The sequence below is a fragment of the Acomys russatus genome, chromosome 13 (assembly GCF_903995435.1).
Source record: "Acomys russatus chromosome 13, mAcoRus1.1, whole genome shotgun sequence".
NCBI lineage: Eukaryota > Metazoa > Chordata > Mammalia > Rodentia > Muridae > Acomys > Acomys russatus.
In genome coordinates this window covers 43,984,323-43,998,499 of record NC_067149.1, presented here as the reverse complement: position 1 = coordinate 43,998,499, position 14,177 = coordinate 43,984,323, and the positions used below count along the sequence as shown (strand labels likewise).

Here is a 14,177-nt window from a genome sequence, read left to right as displayed (position 1 = left end):
GTCCTTGTGACCCTAATAACACATGAGCCTTGCTAGGGCTCTCTGGCCTGGAGTCTCCCTGGGCCTGCTGCAAAGTGAGGGACACCCCCTTTCACAAGCACCAGGGCAGGCTGGGGAGGTCTGGCCTGCTCTCATGTCATCTCAAATGGGATGCTTTCACCAAGATATTCGCTTACTCATTGTTTGCCAGATGTGTGCCAGTGACTGCTCATGGCAGAGCCAATCGTGTGGAGAAATCACCACCCGTGGAGTTTGTTTCCCAGTGAGGATGAGGATCAAGTCCTTGGTGGGCAGGGGCAGTGACTCAGCTCGGGACAGCTGCAAGGAAAAGTGTAGAAGGGCAATGGAGCGGAGTCACAGGCTGCCGCCATGGGTGGGGCTGTCAGACAGGTCTTCTCTAAGGGTGACATTGACAAGGGCAGTCCCACGCAAAGGCTCTGTGACGACGCTGTGCTGGACACACTCAGAGACCTGTGGGTGCCTGTGAATGTGGCCCAGGTGAAGTGGGCCGGGAGAAACCAAAGCAATGGCAGGACACTGCAGGCTCGAGTTAGGCGCTGCAGTGTGGCTTCTGCCAGCTGCCATGCTCAGGCTAATGACAATGGCTGTGAGGAACCAGGGGACTCCAGGGGTGATACCAACACAACGGCAGTTGAAGGCAAGGTGGGCCACCCTGGCAAGGAGCCAACAGTGCATTTCTCAGGCCTCAGAGCCTCTGCTCACCTGCCCTCAGGAGCGGAAAGGACGGAGTTACATACAGAAGGCACAGTAGTGCTCAGGTCTGATATGTGAGGGCTGAAGAGGCCCTAGAGTCCTGCAGCAAGGAGGTGAGCTGCTGCTGGTGTCATGTCCGTGCATTCAAAGTGTAGCATTAATGCCATGGGTCAAGGCATAGGGCACCCGAGATCCTGAATGATGCTAAAGTCTGGTGAGAATATCCCAACTTTACACCCGAACGATTCCATAGCACCCGCGTCTGTTTCTCTGGGTCTTCGGACTTCCTTGCAATTGGCTGATTAGTTGAGAGGCTCAAACTAAAGAGAAAGAGTTAACTGTCCACACGTGCACACACATCAGCACATGTGCACACACACACCAGCACACGGGCACACATTTGGATGAGACTATGCCAAGTAGAATTATGGAACCACAGTGAATAATGAGTGTGTTGGGGCACAGGACGCCCATGTATAAGGCCACACTGCCTGAGTCCTATTGGGCTCGCCCGTCCCAACACAGCTAGCCCTTCAGTCCAGAGGCAACAGCTCGGCTTCAGTCTCTGCCCCACCCACGGCACTGCCACTCTCCTAGCGCCATTGGATTTTCTTGCCTCTCTCTATTGCCCGGGATCTCTTTAGGCCAAGCCTTGCCCTGTCCCTCTCGCTGCCTGCCCCAACCCTGACCATCTCACCCTGGGGCCACTCCTCACATAGGTCCTGGATAATTTCAGTCTCCCATCCTGCAATCTCCAGGGTGTCTTGGACAGCACCTAGTTTTTACTGCACTCGTGAGCAGTCCTCAGGCTGCCATCCTGTTGCTTTCTTGCCTCTTCCTTTGCCTAGGCTAGACCTGCTGGTAGGGGCGCCTTCTCACCAGACCTTATCCCTGTTAACCACCATCCAGGGCACGATGCATTTTCCCATGACCCTCCCCCCTCAAACCCCTTACTGTTCCTTCTGCATTCATTGTGAGCCTCTCCTTGAAGCCATGGCTTCTTCATCTCCCCCCTGCTGTTACCCCCTGGTAAGTGGAGGAGACTATGCATGAGGGTGGCAGGTCTCTATGCATGAGATGTGTGCTGAGATTTTCACTGCTAAGGGCTTACTTTACTCTTCCCAGAGACATTTTAAACTGTTGGTCGATGCCAGCCTTTTCTTTATGGGAGTTGGCTTTCACATCTGAGCCTGGTTTTGACCGTTGCTTTCTTCTTTGCCTGACTTTAAAGCATTTTTGTATTCATTCATTTTCTTCTGTGTATGAGTGTCTCCCCTGTGTGTGTACCACACACACCCAGTGCCTACAGATGTCAGAAGAGGGGATGAAACCCCCTGGAACTGGAATTACAGATAATTGTGAGCCAACATGCAGACATTGGGAATCAAACCCGGGTTCTCTGCAGGTGCAGCAAGCCTTCTTAACTGCTGAGCCATCTCTCCAGCCCTTTGCCTGACTGTTAAGGCAAACATTACAAGGCCCTATCAGAAAGGCACGTGTGGTTTTGGTAGCCTGCGATTGTTCGTTCTCTCTGTGGGCAGTGGAGTGTTTGAAGCTAGCGATGACTGTCAGCCAACCCTGAGAGCCACACTGGACATATGGATGAAGCATGAAGAAGTTGTCATGGCATTGCCGCTCTCATGGGGACCTTCCATGACAGCGAAGATGGAAGTAGACTTTGTGTGTGCATGATTTCATTAAGTGTGGCGTGAAATCCGGAATAAATCAAACTCACAGAAGCAGAAAGAAGAAAGATGGCTATCGAGAATGGTAGGGAAGAAAGAGAAGTGAGGAACGTGGCCAGATGGGTGGAAGCTCACAGTTCCTCAGGATGAACAAGTATTAGCGATCCGCCGCGCAGCACCGCGCTGTTTCCATCTACTGCACTGTGCAGTTAAGCATTAAGTATGTGAGTCTTCTTCAGACCTCGTTTAGTGGGCCAGTCATGCCCTTCACCGCCGCACCTTAGAATGACTCTCTGATTAACTAATTTATTTATTTATTCGCTTTACATCCCGGTTGTAGTCCCCTCCTTCCTCCTCTCTCAGTCCCACCCTCCCTCCCTCTTCCCCTCCTCCTCCCCTATTCCTGAGAAAAAGGGAGCACCCACCCACCCACCCCAGCTCATCACGTCGCAACAGGGCTCTTGCTCTGTGCCCTGCCAGGGCAGTCCTGCCAGGGGTAAGTGATCATACCATGCCTGACTGAACTCTTACTCGGGACCCGCATCATCACCCTCATCCTTTGTGTTGCCGAGCATCTTCAGAGCGCACATTTGTCATCACGAATCATAGTTACCAAGCCATCTATGTTGACTTCACAATGCAAGATGGGAGCCATGTTGCAAATAGAGATGGAAAGAGGTTAGTTATGGCTTAAGTGGTAACTAGATACCGAACATCACTGAATAAGTTCCCCAAGGGAAGAGAGAATAAGAGAAAAGAGGTAGGGGGAGAATATGGGGCAGGGGTGTCACAGTGGGGAGGGGATGACTCATAGTAAATATTCTTAGCCCAGAATGTATAAGTAAATTTAAAAAAAGATACTGGGTGAGATACCCATGATAGAGTGAGGTTGAAGTCTCTGCAGAGGTGTCAGGGATTTCAGGTGGGCGTCTGATGGCAGTTTCTCAGGAAGTGGTCATGAAGGTACAGAGAGCCTGGAAAGGGCCCAGGGAGACAGGCTGAAGATATGTCAGAGACAAAGGACCAAGGACATAAGGGGCTTGAGGCAGAGTCAGGTGGGGCGCCTGTGGAGTGGACGGCCGTGGATCAGGGTTGGGTGGCAGCGGTTTCGGTTGCAGACCTAAGGAAGTCAAAGCAGGTTGCGGGGTTCAGCATGAAAACTGTTGCATAAATACTGGCGGAAGGCATGGAGATGTTCTGGAGGCATTAAGCAAACCAGCCCCCACCATCAGAAGGAAAAAAAAAAAAAAAAGAAAGGCAGTGTAAGGGGGTGTGTGTGCAGGGGGGAGGGGGAACAGAGGTGAACTAACCAGTTGATGCTGCCACTACCTGGCTATGTGGAGAGAAGGACAAGGCAGGGCACACAGAGGACACGGTGTCCAGTAGAGCCTGGTGACTGGGATTCTCTGTCCCAGTACAGTTTGAGCCAAGGAGCCTGGCCCAGCACAAGAGGCCAGAAAGTGCTTCCTCCGGCAGTGTGGACGTGCCCGCCAGACACATGCAGTGTCCTGGGGGACACCTGACTCAGCAGCTCCGTGCTGGCTTCAGCTCTGCCTGTGGCCAGACCTGGCTTAGCAGCAGAAAGAATACCTCCTACTTCCTCCTGCAGGTCCCCGCCATGATGCACTGAAGCATGTACATGCTGCTTGCTCTTCCCTGGGAGGATGGGTGTGTTGAGGGGGCTGAGCATCCTGTTTCTGAGGGGTCACAGGGAGGAAGGACAGCAACCGTTAGGACAGATGCTGCCTTTGAAGAGGCTGACCTGTGTTGGTCCCATAGGAAGAAGGGGCTCTGATCATTGAAGGACTCCTCAACATCGCCTGGGGACTCAGACGACCCATCCGGCTCCAGATGCAGGATGATCGGGAGCGAGTGCACCTGTCATCTGCCTCGTGGATGCCTGAGCGGCCTGGCTACCTCCAGTGAGTGCCTGGCAGGTGGGGCAGCGCCAGGGCCTCCATGACATTTATTATCCTAAGCATCATAGGATACACCACGTTATACACTGGGTAGCCTCAGCCTTGGGGTAGATGTCCCACTGTTGTGTGGGGCTTAGGCATGAGAGGACACATCAATCTCCTCTCATGTTTAGTGGTTACCTCAGTCTTTTCTAATCTTGTCCACCCTAATATGCAGTCTTACTTAGGGTACCCTCCTTGGTGAATAGTCATGCTCCCAACATGTGTTTTATGGTGTTGGGGACATATGTGAGTTTGAGCCCAGGCTAGGCTACATACTGAGACACTGTTTTTAAAAAATACTATATGAAAGAGCTGGAGAGATGGATCAGTAGTTATGAGCACTTACTGCTTTTGCAGAGAACCTGGGTTCAGCATGCATATGGTGGTTCAGAGCAGCTTATAACTCTACTTCCAGGGGCTCCAGTGCCTTCCCTCCTCTGGCCTCTGTGGGTTCCTGCCACATATGGTGCACATAAACTCACATACTAAATACATATTAGATATATGAAAGATAATAAATAGATAGATAGACAGACAGACAGATGGACAGCTGCTAAGAGATAATACATGAGATGAAATAGGTACTTGGGTACTCTGGGAGCACGCAGCTTGTTGACACACTAGCTTCTATCTCCAGGTGTCCATGGTCACCAGTACAAAATGTTGAGCCACATAGGCTTAGAACATAAAGACTCCTCCGATAGGCTGCAAGTGTGACTCGTGCCCTGACCCCAACCCCCCACCCCCGTCAAGGTAAAGCAGCCCCGTCAGCCATTGCGCCCATCGCTGTGCTCTCCAGGGTATCCAGGGTACTCCTTTTTCATCCTTTCTGCTTTCTCTGTACTGAACGCTACCTACCTCTCATTATGTACGCATCTCCATCCTGATTCTGTCTTCTCTGGCTTGGGGTGAGGATCAGTCCTGCGGAGAAGCCTTGGAGATTTGACCCCCAAGGTTAACCTTGCCTGATTCCTTAGACCCGCAACACCCTCAGCAAACCCACCACACTCTTTTCAGCACACAGCTGTACAGGCACTAACCTGGCTGAGCCTGCATCCCAGGAATGCATCCCAGAATAGTTACTCATTCTGAGGGACAGACTCCCACTCCTTCCAAGAGATGCTGTGGGGAGCTTTCTATTGACTTGGCCTCTGGGCTCCTTACTTGTGTATTGCCTGTGATGTGAAAGCAGTGGGGCTTTTCTCTCTCACGGCAGCTTGAGTGTTGTGCTTTTCTGTTTTCAGAAAGGAAGCTTCACCCCAGGACAGCAAGGTCCCTACGGAGGAGAAGCCCCGTGCTCAGCCTGCAAACAAGGCCGAGGTTTCCAGAGGTAGCTCAGGTAAAGGAAGCCCAGAAGACCGCCGCCTGTCTTGCGTGATGTGCACAGACCATGTGGATTCGCCACGGCAGCTGCATCTGTCTCACGAGAGACCGTCGCTAAGCAGCTGTACAGCAGGAGATAGGTTCCACACACTCTTCTTCCTTCCTCTTATGGAGAAGGAAGCCGAGGCTTGTAGAGCCATCGGCTTGGGCTCTTGGCCTGAGTCACCCCTAAAGAGCTGTGAAATAAAAAAAAAGGAAGGGACTCAGTGGAGGCCACTGTTCCCTCTTGTCCCAAACCTCTAGGACCTCATCCTCACACTCTACTCCACTTGTACTCTTTCTATCCTTTCCTTAGCACCTCGTGACGGACTTGTCCCTGAGTGAGTGCTCAGATGACAGGGCTAGATTGACCTCATCCTCCAGGGGGTACCGTGGGTACTGTGAGATGCACTGTGGCACTGGCACACCCCCAGCCCCAGCATCCGAGCCAGGGTCAGCATTACCAGAAGCATTCATTACAGTGCACTGTGACTACAGGGATCCAGGGAGCCACAAAATCCAAAAGACGGTGCCACTGCTGGAGCAATGCCATGTGCTGTCCCCACCCACCCTCCCTCCTCCACCTGTTTCTTTCTGCAGGACCCCTGGAGGAGGAGGAGGAGGTTCCCCAGCTTATGCGGACCAAGAGTGATGCCAGCTGTACAATCCAGAGGAGACCCAAGTCCCGGGCACCCGGTGAAGCCCAGAAGATTCGACGGCACCGCTTCTCCATCAATGGGCACTTTTATAACCACAAGGTGATGTCCCCACCCACCCTTTCCCGGACCCTGAAGCTGAGAGGACAGGAATTGTTGCCCAGCACAAAAGCATGTTGCAGGCCCTGTAATATCCTGGCCCTCCGTTAGCCTTCTAGAAAACTGCTGCAGCCCCGTGCTGAAAGCTCAGGAGAGCAACTGGTTCTCCCACATAGCCATAGCAACATAGCATCTCCATCCACAGCCAGGGCTTCCCATGCGCGACCACTACCCATCTGTTCTCTAAGTTACATGGATTCAGGGCAAGAAATCCGTTAAGCAGACAGTAATGCTAGGTTAATCTTTAATTGGCGCGTTCTTGTGAGGCTCCCGCTCAGAGTCACTTCACCAGTCCACGGGAACATCACGTACCCAGATGCCCCTCTCACCGGGTAATTAAGCTGGCTTGCTGAGGTGTGCCCAAAGGCGTGAATATATTTTCCCAGAGAACCCGGGGATCTCAAAGTTCCCAGTACTTCTTTTGTGCAAGCATGCATTGTACTTAGCTTAGGGAAAGATCACCTTCCCCTAATTACATCATTCCATTAACAAATGAACTATAAAAGGAGAAGTTGATTGTTGCTATAATTGGAACGAGTGGCAGTCTGGGTGAGGCCCCGCCCGGAGTGGGCTGTGAGAGGCCATATCCTGCCCTGCTGGGAACTGGGATGAAGAGGGAAACTTCCAGGTGGAGCACTTGTATTTCTTAGAGGGTGACTCATGGGAAGGAGCCATGGGCTACAGAGAGAGTCTTTAACCAAAACAAAAAGCCAGGTTTTTTTTTTTTCACCTCGTTTTACCTCGACACACAATGTTCTTAGAAATTGGGGTACAGATTTCTTAAGCCACAAGCAACTATGAAAAATATTAATTCCCAGCATTTGTTTTTCTGGGGTACTTGTCCTAGGTTTTATTTCTGAGGACTGTGCATTACTACTTTCCACTATGGTTTCCCCCGACTGTTTTGACTAACCGTATGGGTTTTACTCCCAGACCCATCAAATTGTAGGTATTCCCACTGCTGGGAATCCTGGATCCAGATGTGGTCCACTGGGATACAAATGACTGTTTTATAGAGGGTCACCTAAAACCATCAGAAACAACAGATGTTTACATTATGGTTCATAAAAGTATCAAAATTACCTAATGAAGTAGCAACAAACATAATTTTATGGTTCCAGGTCACAGGAACATGAGGGCGTTAAGGGATTGATTGCAGTGTTAGGAAGGGGCAGAACACTGTTGCTGCCCAGCACTGAGAGCAGCGTTGTTTTCATGATACTCCTAGCTGTGGGCAGGAAGATCCAAACTTAAAGTTTAAGATATGGTTTTATGAATCTGTGTATTTTTTTGCACTGTCTAAAAATCAAACTTTATGAGTTGTACCATCATAAATTAGAGGCTATCTGTATGGTGTGTTGTAAGTGATGGCAAGATACTTGCAAAAACTTAACTTGCTTCCCATGATACAGAGAGAGAGAGAGAGAGAGAGAGAGAGAGACAGACAGACAGACAGACAGACAGACAGACAGACAGACAGACACAGACACAGACACAGACACAGACAGAGCAGGCATGGTGGCAAAGTACTGTAATCCTGTTTTGAGGCCTTATCTAAGAAGCAATTAAAAAATAAAAAAGAGTGCTGGGGGAGTGCTGGGGAGTGCTTCAGCGTGATGGAGTACTTGTAGGTGCACAGCATGGACAAAGCCCTGGGTTCAATTCCCAGGACCACAAAAGGGTAAAACTTATCTTCTTGGCATGGTGGTACTCACTTGTAATCCTGGCCCTCAGGAGGCTGAGGCAAGAAGGTCCTGAGTTCCAAAGCAGCCTGGCCCTTATGCTTGGAACTTGTCTCAAAAAATATGCATGGATGCTTAAGTAAGTAATTGTAAAGAGATCCACGTGGCTGGAACATGGGATGCTTGTGGGGGGCTCCTGGCATCATGTGTGCCTAAGAGTGAGAGGAAGGTGCCTGAGGCATACAGGCCATGGGAAGCCTTCACGAATTTTATTAAAGAGGATTCTGACATTGTCCCAGCACAGATTACAGGCCTGGCTTTCTTCTCCGAGGCTTGTTTCTGAACCACCAGGTCTGTTTTGGAGTAAGATGTAGAAAGACCAAGGTGGGACTGTATGAAGCTGGACCAGACCATACTTTGTCATTCAGGGTATTTAAGAAGGTGGTACCATGGGCAGTAGTGTGGACAAGGTGCCAGAAGGTGAGAGGGAGGAGCCTGTTGGCAAATGCCACAGTGTGACTGGAGGCCTCTGCTTTGACAGCACTTGGGGAGGCTGAGTAGATTCAGAAGCTTTCAGCCTAAGTTTGCAGATGCTGATGCTGTTGATGCTGATGCTGTTGATGCTGATGCTGTTGATGCTGATGCTGTTGATGCTGATGCTGTTGATGCTGATGCTGTTGATGCTGATGCAATCAGTAGAAGAGTGACGGAAAGCCACGTGTCCTGCCCCAGTGAATTACTGCCAGGGTCCTGGTTTCCAAGACCCAGAGAACTGCCACTGATGGGCATGTGCAGTGTTAAGCATCTTCTTCAGAGTGCTCTGATGACACATACTGTGATTGCTCCCTGAGTGCTCCAAGGTCTAGAACAAACCTCACAGTCATGGGTTTTCACAAATGGGCAGGGACAGGTGTTCTAAGAAGTAGTCCCTTGCTGTTTGGGTCTGCTTAGAATTTGAATATTAGTCCTCTGGGCCCATGCTAAGCTCTCTGTCTGCTCCACACAGACCTCTGTGTTCACTCCTGCCTATGGGTCTGTGACCAACGTCCGGGTTAACAGCACCATGACCACCCAGCAGGTGCTTACCCTGCTGCTGAACAAGTTCCGGGTATGTGTGACCACAAGGGAGTAGCCTTGCCGAGGTGCTGGTGCTGGTGGGAAGACTGGAGGTTGCTGGGATTGGCTGACTTGGTGCAGAGGGGGGGTTTCGCAGGGGGGGTGTCGATGAGCAGGTGTCCCCGGGATTCTAGTCAAGGAACGGTGTGGGGTTGCTCTGCTCCCTTTTGTTAAAAATGTTGTGGTCTGATTTCTTGTGCCTGCCCGTGCAGGTAGAAGACGGCCCCAGTGAGTTCGCACTCTACGTTGTTCATGAGTCTGGGGGTAAGTGCTGCTCTGGTGTTCACTTGGCAAGCTCGCCTCTTCTTCTTCTTCTTCTTCTCTTCTTCTTCTTCTTCTTCTTCTTCTTCTTCTTCTTCTTCTTCTTCTCTTCTTCTTCTTCTTCTCCTTCTTCTTCTTCTTCTTCTCTTCTTCTTCTTCTCTTCTTCTTCTTCTCTTCTTCTTCTTCTTCTTTTTCTTCTTCTTATTCTTCTTCTTTCTTCTTTTCTCTCTTCTTCTTCTTCTTCTTTTCTTCTTCTTTTTCTTCTCTTCTTTTCTTCTTCTCTTCTTCTTCTTTTTCTTTTCTTGTCTTCTCTTCTTTTTCTTCTTCTTCTCTTCTTCTTCTTCTTCTTCTTCTTCTTTCTTCTCTTCCTTCTTCTTCCTCTTCTTCTTCTTTTCTTTCTTTTCTTCTTCTTCTTCTTCTTTTCTTTCTTCTTCTTTTTCTTCTTCTTCTTCCTCTTCCTCTTCTTCTTCTTCTTCTTCTTCTTCTTCTTCTTCTTCTTCTTCTTCTTCTTCTTTCCCACACCTTCCTCTCCACCATCAAACTTGGTTCCATTCTGAGAGTCCCTCTAAAACACTGTAGGAAGAACCCTCTCTAGGCCCTTCCCGTTGGGGAACCATTATGTGGCTCAGTTAGGAAGCTAGGGCTTGTGTGCCAGGGTCTACAACCTGGATCTGCCCTTGTCAAACCTCTGGGTCCCTCTGTAGCCCATGGGCAGTTTCTTGTCACTGGGCAGCTCCCATGTCCCCAAGTCTGTAGTCCCCTCTGTCTATTCTGCTCCTATCTTCTCCAAGCCAAGCCTTTATTAAGTGATTCTATAGGACAGGGTGATTATTTTCCTTCTACTTACATTCATTGGATGGGCCTATGAAGTACATGAACCAAATACTGGTTTACAAGAGGAAAACAAACTGGTTCGTTCATCCACCATAACCGTGGAAGTCTCCAGAGATGAATTGCTCAGAGGAGTGCCCAGAATTCTTTTGCCATAGCAAGGAAATCAGCTTTTGGAGAAGTGAGGCAGGATAGAGATGAAAGAGAAGACCAAGTGTGTGGAGCTAGTGGGAGAAGGCAGGGTTTAGCCACATGCACTTGCTGGATTTTTCTTTTGCCGCCTCCGGGCTAGAGGAGGCTAAAGCTGTGTCTGAGCTAACTTCTACCCACGGTAGAAAGCAGATGAGAGGCCTCAGCAGATTTATGTCTTGCCGCAGGCAAGCAAAGAGAGGCATCTGCTTCTTCTCGCTGGCCTCAGCCTGACAGAATCCCGAGTCCAGCTAGGGTGGCCAGTTCTGCTGCCCTTCCACGGAATCATGCCTCTCCAGAGGTCTGAGAAAGACTCCCTGAACACCTGCTTTTTGCCATGCCCCTGTCCTGGTGACATAAAGAAATAAAGCAAGGAGGGTGGGTGATCCTAACATCCCAAGAATTTTGCAAAATGCCCTCTATTTCAGAGCAGACAAAGTTAAAAGATTGTGAGTACCCTCTGATATCCAGAATCCTGCACGGGCCTTGTGAGAAAATTGTCAAGATCTTCTTGATGGAAGCCGACTTGAGCGAGGAAGTGCCCCATGACGTGAGTGGGGGCGGAAGCTGAAAGCCTGCTCCACAGAGAGGGGCTGGGAGGCAAGATGCCAAAGGGGACCTTGGTCGTGGGAGTTCTCCCAGGCAGCATGTCCTAGATCTCCTCTGTCAGCTTAGGGGACAGAAGAACCAGGATCCTAGGAGAGCCCAGCGCTGCCCTTTTCCTCCTAAGTAAAACCTTTTCCCTCACTGGGCCACGGTTTTGCTGTTATCATGTTAAAGACCCACAGAAGGCTCCTTATCCAGGGGTCAGCACAAGGCTGGGGGGTGTTGAGTCTCAGGGTCAAACTGTAAGCATGCAGTGAAAAGGACCTGTAGAGTTATGGGCCCAGGAAGGCCCTGAGAGGCTGTCTCCCTCAGCTTCCCAGGGCTGGTACCATTTATCCCATTGTTAATCACAATGGTATTCCCACTCCCCACCCATGGCAACAATGACAAAGACCTGAGTGCTTTTCCTTGATATTCAGCTCAGCCAGCTGAATTTCCTCTAGTGGCTAACCGTTGCCTCTGAGATAGGAGCAGTCCCCACTCTCCCACCACATAAGAGCGGAGCAGTGTCGCCTCAGCACCGGGAAGACAAGTCCCGTGGATGCTGTGGAGAACACCGGGACCAGAGGGCACATCTCAGGCTTCTCCTCTGAAGCGCCTGTTAACGCTTTTGCCTCTTCTAGGTCGCCCAGTACATTAAGTTTGAAATGCCCGTGCTGGACAGCTTTGTTGAAAAATTAAAAGAAGAGGAGGAAAGAGAAATAGTCAAACTGACTACGAAGTAAGCAATGTGTCATCAGCCAGACGCGATCCTGGCCATTAGTGGACATGTGCAGGGCAGACCTCTGTCTAAGCAAGCTGGTCTCTCCCTTCTGTGGACACCAAGTGCTGACTATGGTAGCCCAGGAGTGCCCTCCTACCCCGCTGCTCAGTACTGATGAGCAAGCGAAGGTGATAACAAAGGGCACACCCATTCAGCCTGGCCTCTTCTCCAGCAAGGGACTTGGGGTATAAGAAACTGGCCCAGAAAGGCAGAGGCAGGAGTGTGGTGGGCCCTGGCTTGGCTTTCTAGTTCTGCCAATGACCAGTTCCGTAAAAGCAACCACAGAGTCTGCTGGGTAGAGCCTTAGCCTAGCCCAAGGCTTTTGCCCTGAAAGGGAGTCTAAACCCAGTGGGATGCAGTGATTATTGACACCCAAGCACTGGCTGCTGGTTGGGGGGTGGGGGGAGCAAGGGTCACCAGCAAAGCTTGCATCAGGACAGGCCATGTGACATTAATGATGGTTTTTGGTCCTAATAATCCTGCTTCTGTTTCAGAGATGTGTGATGTGGGGCGGGACATGTGAAGAGCATTCACAAGGGCTGGGCTGGGTGGGGCAAGAGGAGCTCTTCTACTCGGAGAGCCTGGGAGTAGGGCCCGGCGGGCGTGGCGTCTGGCTTCACACCAATGATCCCCTGGAAGCCATACCCACCCACCGGCTTCCTTCTGCGCAGAAGGGCCTCACTCGGATTCAGCAGAGACTCTAGAGCGAGTTGCCAGCCGGTGACATCACTACAGGGTTTTTAAGACAGGACCTAGGAATCTCCAGGGTCAGGAGGGCAGTGGGGGGAGAGGTCAGGTCCCAGGCCAAGGATGTAGCTCAGGTTATTTGCATGGCCTTGGCTGGAACATTGTCTTCTTGAAACCTGGCCTATAGCCCTGATCTGCATCCTAGCACATCCTTGTCCCTACTAGAGAGTCTGGAATACAATTACCTGAGTTTTCTTTGAAGCTCTGTACATTCCACTGCCCTGTTGAGCCTCCTTGGTAAAGGACAGAGGTGGTAACTGCTGATCAGCCAGCTAGGAGCAGTTCCTCCCTCTCTCTCTCTCTCTCTCTCTCTCTCTCTCTCTCTCTCTCTCTCTCTCTCTCTCTCTGTCTCTCTCTCTCTCTCTCTCTTTCTCTTTCTCTCCTATCACCTCCCTGGCCCTCCAGCCTTAGTGAGACCCCCCTGGCTTTGTCTCACTCCAGGTTCCAAGCCTTGCGCCTGACAATGCTACAGCGTCTGGAACAGCTGGTGGAGGCCAAGTGACTAGCTAGTGCTTGCCTTTTGTGAGACCTGTAATAGCAAGTGTGCATGGAGTTCCAGGGACCCAGACCCAACTGATCACTGACCGTTGGCTGCTGCCCCAGGAGTCCACAGCCTGTGCTTCTTCTAACCTGTCTACAGATTAAGTAGCATCCTGTATCTCTAGTGTGGGCATCATGGTGAGCATGCTCAGGCACACCAAGGAACTTGCTGGCTCGGGTCTGTGTGCGAAGCTGGTCCAACATGCTAACGCAGAGCCTTGGAACTGTGGTACCAGCCTTGTTCATGTATACTTCCAGCTTGAAAGGGCAGGATTACACCCAGCCCCTGGAGAATGGTCTTCATCAGTTTGCCCAGTGCCTGGCCCAGAGCCTCTGCATGGCCACAAGTCCTTAAGGACCATGGACTCCCTGTCTTCTCGTGCTTCTTATTTGTCCTTCAGGAACTCTGCTGGAGCGGAAGCTGGAGCGCCAACAGCTGTGGGACATGCTCTACTTCTAACCGCCACTCCACCATGGTGTCCTGACCTCCAAGCCTCCTTTCCTAGCGACCATTCCTGGCCCAGAGGTTAGATCAGGATTGGGACTACCAAGATCCCATCAGCTCTTGGCACAAATCAGCCTTAACTTCCGAGTGAGGTCCAAAGAAATCCTTGCAAGGAGCTGTCTTCAAGAAAACCAACCATCGCATTATGGTGGGGGAGTTGACACCGTAGCATTGAAACAGTACTGACTGGTAATGGCTCCAGAAGGCAGTGCTCACTCCCCTACACTGCCATCTTGTGGGTGGGTGCCCCTATGCCTTCTTTGGGACCCGGCTTCTCTCTAGCGGGTAGGGGCAGCTCCTAATACTTCCTACCAAAGCCTGACAATAAGGGGAAATGTCTGTTTGGGAACCAAAGGCTTCTAATCCCTCAAAGCCAGATACAGAACAATTTGTTTGCTA

The 14,177-nt window shown here is 50.7% G+C and overlaps 1 protein-coding gene across 2 annotated transcripts in view; it reads left to right on the top strand.

The window, feature by feature from the left end:
• Rassf4 (Ras association domain family member 4) overlaps positions 1-13,487 on the top strand; it is a 36,416-nt gene extending 22,929 nt beyond the window's left edge. For both annotated transcript variants that reach the window (XM_051155156.1, XM_051155157.1), the window contains 8 exons: positions 4,179-4,321; positions 5,605-5,699; positions 6,323-6,480; positions 9,226-9,327; positions 9,548-9,599; positions 11,046-11,167; positions 11,847-11,944; positions 13,175-13,487. In XM_051155156.1, coding sequence (XP_051011113.1) covers positions 4,179-4,321; positions 5,605-5,699; positions 6,323-6,480; positions 9,226-9,327; positions 9,548-9,599; positions 11,046-11,167; positions 11,847-11,944; positions 13,175-13,235 — 831 coding nt within the window. In that variant the 3' untranslated portion in view covers positions 13,236-13,487. The remainder of the gene's footprint in view (positions 1-4,178; positions 4,322-5,604; positions 5,700-6,322; positions 6,481-9,225; positions 9,328-9,547; positions 9,600-11,045; positions 11,168-11,846; positions 11,945-13,174) is intronic.
• The last annotated feature ends 690 nt before the right edge of the window (positions 13,488-14,177 follow it).